Source organism: Canis lupus, chromosome 3, assembly GCF_011100685.1.
Source record: "Canis lupus familiaris isolate Mischka breed German Shepherd chromosome 3, alternate assembly UU_Cfam_GSD_1.0, whole genome shotgun sequence".
Taxonomy (NCBI): domain Eukaryota; kingdom Metazoa; phylum Chordata; class Mammalia; order Carnivora; family Canidae; genus Canis; species Canis lupus.
In genome coordinates, this window is record NC_049224.1 from 49,778,057 (window position 1) to 49,792,717 (window position 14,661).

Here is a 14,661-nt window from a genome sequence, read left to right on the forward strand (position 1 = left end):
TTGCATCTCTCTTAACCTCGGCTGGAGCAAAATTCTTAACTAAAGGGTGCAGATCTTCTTTTGTCTTCATCTCCTAACCTCTGTGCTGACTATTGTTTTCTTGTTAAAAAAATGTTTCAGGTATTTTTATTTTGTCTTTGTACTGTCATTGTTCAAAGGCCTCCTTTCAGAGTTGTTAGGGTTTCAAAACTTGTTTGCATTATGACTTTTAAAAACCAATCTTTAAATAAAATGTAAACTTTTAAATGACTCTGGCTTGCTTTTATGTCCTACCAAAAACATTTACTGGGGGCCTGCTGTGCCAGCTGGTGGGTTGGGTGTGAGAAAGTCCAAGGAATACAGTTTATTTATTAAAAGTGCTTAGGCTGCAGTTATTTAGGAACAAGTAGAAAAAGTTAGCAGTTACACAGTGAGTTTCAAATGGAGAAATTTCTTATGTAATGTGTACAGAGTTTAAGGGAAGAGCATTATTCTTGTTACTTATCATAAAAAAGAAAAACACACACACCACAACTGAAGGCTCGAGAGGTTCAAGTCTTCAGTGATCTTAGATGTTTCTAACCTTCCTGAATAGCTCGTGTCGCATGTTGCCAAGGACCTGACATAAGTAATTTGTCTTCCATCACTGTGGTGCTTATAGCCAGCTGTCATTTTAGAGATTTTCTGGTACTCATTTGAGAATGAAGACAATGGGTTATTAAAAAATGTGGTTGACAGTATGTGCTTCTTTTCTTCCCCAGAGTTGGCAATGATGAGAACATATCAAACACCTGGAAATTCCTGTCTCATTCAACAGACTCCCTAAATAAAATCAGCAAGGTCAATGAGTCAACAGAATCACTTACTGATGAGGGTAAGAGGAAATTATGGCCTGTGTCTTACGCATCTGTGGAGACTGGGTGCTGTTCACTGAATATAAGTGTAAATGGAATAATAATAGTACCTGCCTCTTCCTTACTCCTGTGAAGATTCTCTAACTTGTCTCTTAATCATCAAAATGCTCTATAATCAGTTGGTAATCAAACTTACCCAGTTGTTAGATAGTTGTCCATTGAAGGATGTCATTGACTTTAATGTAGTCCTTCTCTAGTACAAACACTTTTTCTTCCCTTAGACTTTTCGTATGTGGTCAGTTATAGCTCTGGGCACGTCATAAGCCTACCTCTTAAGTAAAGTTACCAGGTACTTTACGATTCCTTATTCACATAGGAATCCTGAATGTCAGTCACATTTGATTTAGGTGATATTTATCACTCTTACCCAGAGTCGTGCACATGCAGTGTGTCACTCCCAGACAGGAAATGATTCTTTTCTGATCCTAGAATATGCATTCTATGAATATTCCCTGTGTTAAGGCACTGTGTGTGTCTCGGGAAATTATCACCTGAGGAAAGTGCAGTGTAAGCTTCCTAGAGCTCACACACCCCAGATTCTGATACTGATCTTTTGCTGTTTTGAGGAGTAGGTACAGACATGAATGAAGGACAGCTAATGGGGGACTTCGAGATGGAATCCAAACAACTAGAAGCAGAGTCCTGGAGTCGAGTAGTGGATAGCAAGTTTCTCAAACAGCAGAAGAAAGATGTGGTCAAACGGCAAGAAGTGATTTATGGTGAGACCCTCCATTTGTTCTGCTGATGTTTGATTTGCATTGTGCAGAGCCTTTTATCAAGGAAATCATTGGACCTTAGAAAGCCAATTTTCAAGTATGGTGCATGTCACAGATTTTCTTTAAAAACTTTGAGGTTTAGAGACATGATCTTATATCTGTCCTTTTCTCTTTAAAATTGTTTCCTTGGGGCAGCCCCTGTGGCACAGCGGTTTGGCGCCACCTGCAGCCCGGGGTTTGATCCTGGAGACCCGGTATCGAGTCCCGTGTCGGCTTCCTGCGTGGGGCCTGCTTCTCCCTCTGCCTGTGTCTCTGCCTCTCTCTTCGCTCTCTCTGAATGAATAAATAAATAAATCTTTAAAATAAAATAATAAGATAAAATAAAATAAAATAAATAAATAAAATCGTTTCCTTTAATTTTATTGAATCTAAGTGCTTGTTTATGCAGCCCTAGAAAGAGATCTCTTATGACTCTACAGTTTGATTTCTCAGCTACATTGGAAACTAAGCATGAGTCATTTGTAGGAAATTATGAAAGGCTCTGAATCTAGCACAGACCACTTGGGAAACCATCATTTAAAGAGTGATGGAATCCAGCATGCCGTCAGAAAACAGCATTAGGTGATGTGAAATAGAGAAATGAAATGGGAACACTTTAAGGGGAAAGACAGCTGTTGACCCAGTTTTTAAGTTTCAGTTGGGCTCCAAATAGTGTTAAGACTAAAGTGGGCTTTTAGTAGCAGGTGACCTTTGAAGGAGAATCCTGACCAGCTTTGTCCTGCTTCAGAGTTGATGCAGACAGAATTGCACCACATCCGCACGCTGAAGATCATGAGCGATGTGTACAGCCGGGGGATGATGACAGAACTGCTCTTTGAGCAACAGACAGTGGAGAAGCTGTTCCCCTGTTTGGATGAACTGATCAGTATCCATAGCCAGTTCTTTCAGAGGATCCTGGAGCGGAAGAAGGAATCTCTGGTGGATAAAAGCGAAAAGAACTTCCTCATCAAGAGGATGGGAGATGTGCTTGTAAATCAGGTGAGCAATGAAAAGGATCTTCCCCCACATAATGAGGTAGAAAGTGAAGCTTTGGGGTTCAGCAGCCACGCATTCACATCCTGACTGTACTGCCTCTTATCTTTGTGAGCATAGGCAAGTTTTCAAATCTCTCTGAGCCTCAATTTCCTTTTCTGTAAATGAGGGCAGATTTTCTTTCCTAATGTCATTTTTTTAAAACTAAAAAGAATATATACATAAAATAACTAGCATATATGGTAGATATTCAGTAAAAGTCCCATTTTCCTTTTTCAGCATCCAGACTATCATCAGAAACAGTGTAGTTTAAGAAGTTAAAAGCAGTCTTTTGGAATTTCAACTTCCTCCTTATGCCTTAAATCAAAAGGAACTCCTTTATCTGAAAACCATGTGGGATTAGAAAATTGAACAAGAAACTATCTGTAAAATAGTTCCATAAAATAGATCTTGCTGATGTTTTCATCAAGAGGTGGCATGGTTTCAATCCTACTCCAAAAACAGTTGGGCCAGAAGTTATTTTGAAAAAAGTGTTGTTAGTTGAACCTTAACAGGCAGAGGGGCATGGCATCACCCCCAACTAGGTCTTCCCCAGCAGATCTCTGCCTCCTCATACAAGCAGAAGCTTCATTGGTGGAACATCTGCCTAAGAATTGATAAAGTGTTGTCTTTTCCTTACGTTCTTCAGCCCGTACTCCTCACCTCATTAATTCATTAGTGCATTCATTCATCCTTTTTCTAATATTTCCTGGGCATCAAAATACCAGCTGGAACCACAGAGGCAGACACAACTCAGACCTATGCCTCACACTCCTCCTGTTCCCAAGTGAACAAAGGCATGGTAGGATGTAAGGCACACAGAGCATGGCTCATGCTGTAACACAGGTCTCTGCCACAAATAGGGCCCTAACATCCCCTCCTAACAGATTCCACATCTTTCTCTCTACCCTCAGACCTGCACAGGTGCCTCTTCTAACCTGACTTGTATTGTCCATAGTTCATTGTACTTGTGCATATTCCTTTAGTAAGATCTTTAATGGTAGGATTCATATCTTGGACCGTCATGGCGTCCATTTGTTGCTTCTATGTGCCAGTTCTAAAACCACCCTTTTATAGCACTTACTTCATGATGGAAGTGGAGCACCTAAAAATCTCTGCTTTAACTTTCCCTTTGGTAAAGGGGAAAGGGAGAAGCTAGATACTCTGAACCTTTTTTCTTTCAAGTTTTTTGGTAAGGATCAATTTGTGTTGCCTTCAGAGATTTTTAATACAGTAGAAATTGATGCTTAACATGCAGAAACGTATTGTTTTACCCCAAAGTGAACATCTCTTCAGATGAGCCATTGAGACTGCACACATTTAGAAATGATGAGAGGCCACACAGAATTGTTAGGACTGCTGGCCTGAGGTAGGTAAGATAAGCAGATCACTGAATAATAATAGCTGCTTCTGATATATTTTTGATTTATCAAGGTGAGCTTTTTAAGACTGACTGTCTCACTGGAAAACTTCTAGTGAATCTCCTTGTTTCACTACTGTGTTTATAACAAATAGAAATTAGAACACATTTTGTACTACTTAAGCGCACAGCACATAGATATTTCTGTGATGGTTGTTTTTTTTTAAAATAAATAGTTTTATTGGAACAAATTCATATGCCGTAGAAGGTACCCACTTAAAGTGTACAGTTCAATGGTTTCTAGTTTCTATATTCACAGAGTTGTATGACCATCATTACAGTCAGTTTTAGAACATCTTTATCACCCTGCCCCTGCCCTAGGCATCTACCAATCTACTTTCTATCTCTGCAGATTTGTCTATTCTGGACTTATTAAGTAAATGAGATAAAATAATAGTCCTTTGCATTTGGCTTTTTCATTTAGAATAATGCTTTCAACATCAATATTGTAACCATCTATCTGTATTCCATTCCTCTTGTGGCAGAATAATGGTCCATCCTGTGTTCCTGCCACATTGTATTTACCCTTGGATGGGCATTTGGTTTATTTCCACTTGGGGGCACTTGTGAATATGGTGGCTATGAACTTTCATATCCAAGATTTTGTGTAAGTTTTATGCCTAGGAGCAGAATTGCCAGGTCACATGATAACTCTGTGTAGCTTTCTGAGGAACTGCAATATTGTTTTCCAAAGCTGCTGCACCATTTTAATCTTTGGAGGAACTCTTGGGGAACGCATTCTTGGGTTTTACAAATAGACTGGAAACTTGATATAGAATTTGATACAAAATTTGTACAAAATTTGATATATAGATTCTGTATAAAATTTCAGCGTCCTGAGCTCCATCTTAACGTCTGTTTGCTTTTTTCTGCAGTTTTCAGGGGAGAACGCGGAACGCTTAAAGAAGACATACGGCAAGTTCTGTGGGCAACACAACCAGTCTGTGAACTACTTTAAAGACCTTCATACCAAGGATAAGCGGTTTCAGGCCTTTGTGAAGGTATGAGTGTGAAACAGGGAACTCTCTTTCATGGTCTGGGGCACTGTGTCACTATTCATTGAGCCAGAGCCCTCCTCGAATAGCTCCTGATAATCCCGTTTTGTCCTTTGCAGAAGAAGATGAGCAGTGCCGTCGTGAGGAGGCTAGGCATCCCAGAGTGCATATTGCTGGTGACCCAGCGAATCACGAAATACCCAGTTTTATTCCAAAGAATATTGCAATGTACCAAAGGTGAGCCTCTTTCCTCACCTGTCAGGTCTGCCAGCAGACTGTTTCTTGTATGACCAGCAGCACAAGAGGCCCCAAGGAAGAGCTGCTTAATGCTCTCACAGGTCTCTAAGAGATCCTGTGTTTTACCCTAAAAACTGTTTTCTTAAGTGAAAACTTGGAATGCTGTGTCCCCAGGCTTCAGGTGGACGAAAGCAGGAAGGAGCCACTTACTCCCTCAAGATTCAGCAGCCCGAGCAACTTCTCCCTCACCACAAGACTGGGCAGGGATCCCCACCAGTTCTTTCCATAAGTTGAACTGCTAGACCTGCTGTTGTTTCTCACTGAACCTGGACTTACTAGTTTCTCTCTCTTGGCCAGCCCTGCTCCTAGGCAGTTATGTTCAAGATGAGATAAAGACGTAAATTACTGTTGCCCCTCTCTCTTCCCGAAATTGTTGGGTCCTTCTGCTTCAGGACATGGCGTAGAATTGCATGTTGTGTCTGTCGTAGAAAACGTCTAACTTTATTGAGAGTTAACCTTATGACAAGGATAGGCACATGATGTTTGGTGTGTTGGCTTCACTCTATCAGACATGCTATCAGCATGTCCACCAGGAAGTAGGCTTCCCCCTCTCCTTGTCTGAAAGGATCCATTAAAAACAGGATTATTCCTTCCTTCCAAGACAATGAAGTGGAGCAGGAAGATCTGGCTCAGTCCCTGAGCCTGGTGAAGGATGTGATTGGAGCTGTGGACAGCAAAGTGGCAAGTTATGAAAAGAAAGTGCGTCTGAATGAAATTTATACAAAGACAGATAGCAAGTCGATCATGAGGATGAAGAGCGGCCAGATGTTTGCCAAGGAGGATTTGAAGCGGAAGAAGCTTGTGCGAGATGGGGGTGTGTTTCTGAAGAGCGCAGCAGGAAGGTTGAAAGGTAAGGCTTGCTTTTTGTCTGAGTCTACATGTGTACCAAAGAAGAGCAAGCAAGATTCAGATAATTTTGTTAGTAATCCACCACCAGGTTTTTCCTAGGGATCCCACACCCAAACATTACACAGGAGCAATTGTCTTTTAATTCTTAATTTTATATCAAAAAAATAAGGTTGAGACAGCTTATGAGACGGTAAACTCCAGTAAGATAACAGGAATGACACAGGGAAAATGGGGGAAGAAAAAAAGATTTAAAAAAAAAAGCAAGGTGGCCCTTCTTGGCACTTGCTCCCGGTGACTCCAAGGGTATGCAGGCCAGGGATGGCCCCAAAGAGTAGGTGGCAGAGGGGGAGCTGGTGTGCAGGTCTAAGTGTTGCCACATGGCACTCATGGCAAGAATCAGGAAGAGTGGGAGACCACAAGGACAGGCCCAAGAGCAATGGCATCCAGAGAGGAATGAGCAGGACAAAATCTCATGCCAACTAGGAAAATGAGAAAAGGATGAAAAGGAACAAATTGCTAATATAGCAGAGCCATTGGCCCTGCCTGGAAGCTGGTGACTGTCGTGTGCCTTGAGTCAATCATAGGCGGTCACATCCTACAGTATAACAAGGACACATGTCAGAGGCTTGGAGAGCCACAGGCAGCAGTGAAAGGGGAGATTATGGAAAGGATTGGGAGGAGGTGAGACGGGATGGAAAAGCAGCCCAGTCGTGGTCTGCGGGCAGTTAGCACTGACCCTCCTCACCATGGCCATCATGAGGAGTTTGGCCTATGCCTTGAATTTTGATGTCTTTCCTCAAGTTAATAGGAAGACACACTTGCTTCCTGAACTTACATGTATTCAGTGTACCTTTGTTGCAGACCTTCTGGTGTTATGTGTTTCTGTGGGTCTCCTGTGGCCAGCTTCTAATTGAATATAGTATTTTAACCCAGTCTGTAAGATTCTTCTAGCAAGGGAGTTTTACCCTATTGCATGGCAAGATGCTCATTATATATTCTGAAGTTTATAAAACAGCTTAAAAAGGCAAAAAAAAAAAAAAAAAAGCCAAGTATAACATTATTACAGAAACGCAGGCTATTAAGAAAGGTGTGGTCTCCTCCAGAAACAGGCAACACATTAGGGGTTGGGGTCTCTGGCAACAGTTGTATGGAGAGAAAACCCTATCAGGTAGCAGGTCAGAGTCTGAGAGACTAAGAATACATCACTTGTTTGAAGAGAGATTGTAGAGGACTTTTCAGCTCCCAAGACCTTAGAGAAAACCTATGTGTAACTCACACCAGCCAGGTAGATTATTAAACTTGATGATACTCATCTCTTTTATCTTCCTCTAAGCACAAGATTGTAGAAGATACTAATTTTCCATTTGGTTTTAATTTTTCCTTTTAAAGGATGATCTGCATCAAGTTAAGGAAGTTACTATGAGGTTTATTAATTCGTCTACCCATCTGAATTTTTTTTTTTTTTGGTACCTATCTGATTTATAAATAACCTTTTCATCGACCCTTGAGGCCTGTGTGAGCTCTGGCCTTAGCAGCAGCCCTAAGCACACCTGGCCCAGCCCTGACAAGCTGTGTGCACCAGGCAGGCTGGCCGCTGGTGTCATCCACGCTGACAGAAAACCAAGGCTGGGAATAAGATCTGTGCCCCTGTCCTGTCTCTCACACATCAGGAACACTATAGGCAGCTGCTGTCAGCCAGTACCCCAGAGTCCTTAGCTGGCATCTCACCACTCTTGCACCAAACAGTAACGATGTCCCAGGTGACCCGTTGGCCTCAAAGGTGAATGAAGCTGAGCCTGCATAGGTATTGGGCTCAGAATGAAGAGGCCTGTGAAGAGGTGCCTGCTCCACAGTCTGACGGGCGCTGGAACCAAGGGCAGAACTGAGAGACCCATGAGAAGTAGCATCTGAGTTAGTCATGAAGGACAAAGGGCAGGTACACCTGGCCTGTAGGCAGCGGACACGATGGCAGGGAGGGCTGAGGACAGGGGCAGAGAGGGGCCTAGTCTGGATGGGGACAGTGACAGCTGATACTGTTCAATGGGGTGGGGACAGAATGGGCTCCACGCAGGGGGTTTTCAGCAGGAAAGGGATCCATTCTACTGTTTTCTAGCGCCATCATGGAGGCAGCCAGGGAGCAGCAGGAGCAGGGAGAGGCTGGTGACAGAGACAGGAGAGCCCCTGCTGCAGGGAACCACGGCAAGCACACCAGGCCTGAGTTCCAGTAGGAGCATGAAAAGGAAAGCCAGGAACCTTTCACATGAAAGAGTGATCCCTTCCTGCCTCCAGCAGATGTGTGTCTCTGCTCCATGGTGAACTTGAATGAGGCAATCCCTGAGGCTCCCTCCCCCTTCCCAGTACCTGTCCTCTGATGCTCCGAGAACCCCCGAATCAGGACTCTGCCCACACGGGCACTTTGGGACTGGCCTCAAGGCAGCCTGGTGCTTGAGGAAAGCCTGCTTCCTTTTGCAAGGACCTGAATTTCCTAGAGCTGCCACTGCCTAGAGCCAGCACTTGGTTCTTTCCTGTACACAGCAGTTTATTTATTCATTCCCAAAGTAAAAACTGATGGATTCTAGCTGTGGGACTGAAGCTGTGGTCAGCTAGTGGCACAGGACAGGCTCTCCATGGAGATCAGGCTTGGTGTGGAGGCCTTCCCCCCTCAGGTGGGCTCGTGCCAAGGACAGCCATTACTGCACTGGCACCCCTTGAAAGGGACGGGCTTGTTTTTCTCTGACCCACCAACACTGTACATAGAAGCATCCAGCGAAATTGAAACTTGTGTTTTGAAACTTTGTTTGTTTGTTTAGCAGACACCTGAATTATTTAAAAGTAAACTTTAAGAAACTTGTCAAAATGAATAGCCCATAGAACAGTAGTTCATGGCCTGTTTGGTCTAGGCTGAAAACTACCTCCTGAGCAATCTGCTGTCCTTGCTTCTGTACTCTTCATAGCCATGTAGTAAATTACACAGAGAGGGGCTTCCAGCTGTGGCAGAAGGGGTGGGAAAGCCCAGAGGGGACCCAACCACCTGAGGAGGTTGCTTAAGTCAGTTCCGTTCTTTCCCTACGGGGTAGTAGGCCCCCCCTCTTCCAGGGGTAGGATAGCACAGAGGGGCCAGCCTGCTAGATCTGAGATGCCAGACCTCATCTTTTAAGGCGATACTAGAAAATGCTGCCCCGCATTCTCAGAGCAGGAGTTTGTGGCATTCTCCCGATTACTAGATCCAAGTAGACCTGTTACTTTGGCTTTTGTTTGAGTTGAGAGGAACAGCAGGCTGTGTCCATGGCAGATAGAGGTTGAGGCTGACTGGGCTCCATTGTGTTCCCATGTATGTACCTGTGAAATCAGAAGGCATGTGGAGCCATTCTGTTCTTCTGGGGTGTGAGGGTTGTCTGCCTTTCATCAGACCGAGGTATTTTTATACATCACCTATTGGCAGTGCTCCAGTCTTCTCTCTCACGCCTCTCCCATTATTAGGATCAGAGATCAGGGAGTATCATGACCTGAGTATTTGGTGGAATGTGTTGCTATGTAGTATCTGTTAAAATCCTTCCCAGCTTTAAAGTATTTTGTTCTTCATGTCTTCTTCCCTTATGGAATATTTCTTTCCAGAGCAGAGTATTCAGGCTTTGTCAAGATAAGACTTTGGTGGTAACTTCCATTTAAAAATACGTCTAAAAAATCAGTGACCCGGTGTGGGTCCTGCAGAAGTGTAAACCCATCTGCAGGGTACTCTCCCATCCTGATTTGTTCTGAGGGCTGTATTGCTGACTTGGCCTCTGACTCGTTTCACTGTTCAGTAATCCTTGTCCATTCTCCTCTTTTCCACTTTACAGAGGTTCAAGCAGTTCTGCTTACTGACATTTTAGTTTTCCTTCAAGAAAAAGACCAGAAATATGTCTTTGCATCATTGGTAAGCTAAACTGTCAATCTCTTCCATTTGTAATTAATAGTATTCAGAACATCCGGAGTAAGTATTGAGTCTGAACACTGGATATTGCTCTCCCCCGTCTCAAAATTAATTTGCTCAGGACAGATTCCTCTGAGTAATTTCTCAGATACCCTTGCAGTGTTCCACCCTACCCCCAAGAAACATTAGTTTTCTGTTCCCTCACAGTCCCTTTGGGGACATTGGACATTTGATCTAAGGACATCTGTCACTGGAGTATTTCTTGCATGTTATGCCCCATAAATTGTGCTCATTTATAATGTCACCAGCCAGAGTCACAGAGGAACCTAGAAGGATTCATCATGTAGGAACCATGTCTGGAAACTCAGTAGATACAAATCATTTCCTTTTTTGAAAATCTTTTTCAGTTTGCTAAAATGTAGATGAAATAATGAGATACTTTATCTTAAATCTACCATTGTTTGTTAAACCATATGCTTTTTTTTTCCAGTCTTACTGAGAAATAATTGACACATACCACTCTGTAAGGCATACAGAATGATGGTTTGATTTATGTATATTATTAAATGATGATCACAAAAAGTTCAGCTAACATTCATCATTTCCTATAGATATAATATAAAGAAAAGGAAGAAATGGAAACTGTTGTGATAAGAACCGTGAGAATTTACTTGCTCTTTCAACACCTGTCCTCTGTTCCGGACAGCAGAGTTAGCTATGGTCATCATTACGTCCCTGGAGCTTATTTATCTCATAACTGGAAGTTTGTCCCTTTTGACTACACTCCTCCATCTCATTCACCCTCCCTACCCCTCCAATCTGGTAACCACAAATCTGGTCTCTTTTTCTTGGAGTTTGGTGTGGGGTTTTTGCATTTTTTGTTTGTTTTTTGTGTTTTTGGATGCCACTCATAAGTGAGATCATACATCTGGTCTTACCTTACTTAGATCAGAGTTAGGATATCGTATGCCTTTCTTACATTGACCCTCTCCCCTTTTTCTAGGACCAGAAATCAACAGTGATCTCTTTAAAGAAGCTGATTGTAAGGGAAGTCGCACATGAAGAAAAAGGTTTATTCCTAATAAGTATGGGGATGAAGGACCCAGAGATGGTGGAAGTACATGCCAGCTCCAAAGAAGAGCGCAACAGCTGGATTCAGATCATTCAGGACGCGATCAATACCCTGTAAGTCAAGCACCAGGGCCTTTCCCAGCCTCTGATTTTATCCTCGAGGAGGGGACAGTGACCAGAGTAATTGACATGGTGGAGGGCTTTTGATTCATTTGTTTTGTTGGGTATTAGGAACAGAGATGAAGATGAAGGAATTCCCAGCGAGAATGAGGAAGAAAAGAGGATACTGGACACCAAAGCCAGAGAACTGAAAGGTAAGGCTGCTGGAAGTATCTGAGACCTCGTTTGCAGATCATGTGCAGGTGTGGAGTCTGCAGGGGGCTCCTGGAGTGCTGTGGCCCCTTGGCTGCACAGCTGTCCCAGCAGACATGTCACAACGGGGAGGTGAATAGGTTTTAATGAAAGAGCAACCGAATCTGAACTGGCATGGATCCCGAGTCCTGTAAAACGGCCATCATAAGTTGTCTGACACCAGATCAAGAGGACATTGATTCTCTCTTTTCAATTTCTGTGTTGTTGGTTGGACCTTAGTGACATTCTTTGTACGTTGTCATGGAAGAATTTGCTAAAACTCACATATTCAAGGTTCAAACAGAGAGAGGGGTATTTGAAGAAGAGAATTTTCCAGTTAAGCAATTTTTAACAGTTACCCTTGCTGCTGTGCATGTGCACCATGAGTTAGAAGGTGGTTCTGGGAGAGGTGTGCTCGCCAGTTATGCTCAACCTCTGTTCATTGAGTCCCTGCTATTGGTGTAGTCTCGTCAACATCCCTGCAGGACGTGTGCCAGTCCCCATTGTGCAAATGAGAAAAGCGAGGCCCACGAAGGCCATGCAGTCCAGGGTCACATATGCAGAGTGTGACAGAGGGTTCTGCTCCCCTGCCTTCTAAGCAACAGAGGCAAGTGCTCCCCTCTCCGCCAGGGCTTGCTGAATGTTCCCAAATAAAGACCCAGCTTCAGGTAGAAATAAGGCCCAGAGTCAAGTCAATGTCAGCACCCAAGGAGTTCAGTTAGTCTTTTAAGCCAGACAAAACAATAATACTGTTTCAGTGGGGGTATGGGGAGGACGCAGATTTAGGCTGAAGCCAGAGTGACACCTGATTTATTGGCCCGTAATTAGTATGGCAGGGATGAAAAACTTGTTTTCTTCATATACATGAGGAGGCCAATGCATAGTGCTAGGTGCTGGGGGAGCAGAGATGCCCACAGCGGCATCCCTGCTGTCAGGGAGTCCTGTTAGCAAAGGAGACGTACATAAATGATGGGACTAGACCTCAGACACAGAGAATGTGGGACCTAATCCTGCCTGTGGCCTCCAGGGAGTTAGGGCCAAGAAATAAGGATTTAGCTGGAAAGGCACCAGGGCTTGAAGAGCGACAAAGGAATGGTAAAATCTGTGTAGTGAAATTTCAACCTAAATTGTCTTCATTGACGCTGAAGCCAGTGGTAGAATTGCTTGAGGGAGTGGGGGAGCTGCAGGGAGTGGAAAGCCTGGCTTGGAGGCTCATGGGAGAAGAGTGGGTGTGGAAGGCATGGCGGGGCCTGGAGACAGAAGTCCTCCCAGGTCTTCGGTGGCTCAGCTCTAGGATGAAGGTGGTGTTGGCTAAGGAAGGGATCACAGGCCAGAGGGAGGAGAAGGACGGCAAGAATAGAGAAAATGCTTTATGACAAGCTGAGGTCGAGCTAGCCACAGGACGATGGGACTCTGACCTGGTGCTCAGAAAAGGAGGCAGGATTCAGGCTACTTTACGTGAGTTACCAGCACATGGGAAGTCCCTGAAGCTGTGGGAGGGCATATCTCCAGAAGGAAGCATGTGAAGTGTAGGAGACCGCCCAGGATGGAGCCAAGAGGGAACCCTAGGTGTTACTCACTGAAGATGGCAGCAAGAGAACCAATAATGTCCTCCAAGTGAGGGGCGTAAAGGGTTTGAAAGAAGGGAGGAGAGGCGCCTGGGTGACTCAGTCGGTTCAGTGTCTAACTCTTGATTTCAGCTCAGGTCATGATGTCAGGGTCATGAGATCAAGTCCTGTGTCAGGCTGTTCACTCATCAGGGAATCTGCTAAAGATTCTCTCCCTCTCCCTCTGCCCCTTTCCACGCTCCTGTGGTAGGTAGGTAGGTAGGTGAGGGGTGGGGGCGGGGAGGAAGGAGAGAGAAAGAGAAAGAAAAGAAAAAGAATCTTAAAAAAAAAAAAATAGAGCGGAATCCTCCATTCTGGAAAAGATGAAACACAGGCCTCATTGGATGAGTAATGAAGGGTAGCCTTGGAAAGAGCAGCTGCAGACAAGAGTGGGTTGAGAAGTAAACAGGAGGTAGGGGAGTGGAAACAAAGGAAGGCTTCTTATGTCAGAAATTCTGATTTTGTCTAGAAAGATGCGGGATGGAAATTGCCATCTTAGTGGGGAGGGGGAGGTGCAGCTGTGTTCTCTGTTGTCCTACCAGTGGCCACAAGGTGGCATTCGTGTCCCGCTCATCTCTTACTAAACACCCTTAGAGTCACCAGACCTTTTCTCCATCCTCCTTGCAGAGCAACTTCAGCAGAAGGACCAGCAGATCCTCCTCTTACTGGAAGAGAAGGAGATGATTTTCCGAGACATGACTGAGTGCAGCACCCCCTTGCCGGAGGATTGCTCCCCAACTCACAGTTCTAGAATCCTCTTCCGCTCCAACACAGAAGAGGCTCTCAAAGGAGGACCTTTAATGAAAAGTGCAATAAACGAGGGTAACTGCCCCTCTTAATCTCTTCCCAAAATGCTTTATGCACTAATAGTATTTACTAGTTTTTACTTTTCTATTGTAAAATAAAGCACAAATACAGAAAACAACCCAAAACAAATATTTTGTTTACTAAATTATTATCAGGGGAACTTCCTTGTGACTACTACATGGGTCCAGAAATAAAATATGGCCAGACACCCCAAAGCCCTTCCATATGTTCCCTCCCTCCCTCTAAAAAGGAACGGGTGCTATGACTTACACGTTTCCATACACTTCTGTGGTTAACAGCCTATGTGTAGACACTATAAAAACTAGTATTTTTTTCGTAGGCTTTTTCGGATTCCTAATTTCCTGGCCTACCCACCATCCCTTTCTTTTCCACACAATTTATCTTTGAAGAATCTGAGCTTTTTGACCTAGAATGTCTCTCACAGTCCAGCTTTTGTTCATGCAGGGGTTCTGTTCTGTTGCTAGTTCTTTCAGAATTGCAGCTGGATTCAGAGTCTTAATTACTGAGCCTTGATCCCTGTGGTAAGCTGTGTTCTTGGAGTGTTGTGCTCCTCTTTTGGAGGCACAAGATAGCTTTGCTAGCTGCCTCCTCCTTTGTAGCCTAGAGGAAAGGGAAGATAAAAGGATAAATATTTTATTTTTCCCCCTTTA

General features: G+C 43.9%; 1 protein-coding gene across 11 annotated transcripts in view; it reads left to right on the forward strand.

The window, feature by feature from the left end:
* Positions 1 to 14,661, forward strand: part of AKAP13 (A-kinase anchoring protein 13) — a 321,024-nt gene that overhangs the window by 292,622 nt on the left and 13,741 nt on the right. For 8 of the 11 annotated variants that reach the window (XR_005357033.1, XM_038532759.1, XM_038532765.1 and 5 more), the window contains 10 exons: positions 741 to 853; positions 1,460 to 1,612; positions 2,397 to 2,647; positions 4,976 to 5,101; positions 5,215 to 5,332; positions 5,994 to 6,242; positions 10,081 to 10,157; positions 11,158 to 11,339; positions 11,457 to 11,539; positions 13,811 to 14,005. Coding sequence is in view for 10 of the 11 variants with exons in the window: in XM_038532759.1 (XP_038388687.1) it covers positions 741 to 853; positions 1,460 to 1,612; positions 2,397 to 2,647; positions 4,976 to 5,101; positions 5,215 to 5,332; positions 5,994 to 6,242; positions 10,081 to 10,157; positions 11,158 to 11,339; positions 11,457 to 11,539; positions 13,811 to 14,005 (1,547 nt within the window). In the remaining variant the exon portion in view is untranslated. The remainder of the gene's footprint in view (positions 1 to 740; positions 854 to 1,459; positions 1,613 to 2,396; positions 2,648 to 4,975; positions 5,102 to 5,214; positions 5,333 to 5,993; positions 6,243 to 10,080; positions 10,158 to 11,157; positions 11,340 to 11,456; positions 11,540 to 13,810; positions 14,006 to 14,661) is intronic. The other 3 variants (XM_038532762.1, XM_038532767.1, XM_038532760.1) reach the window with 2 other exon arrangements.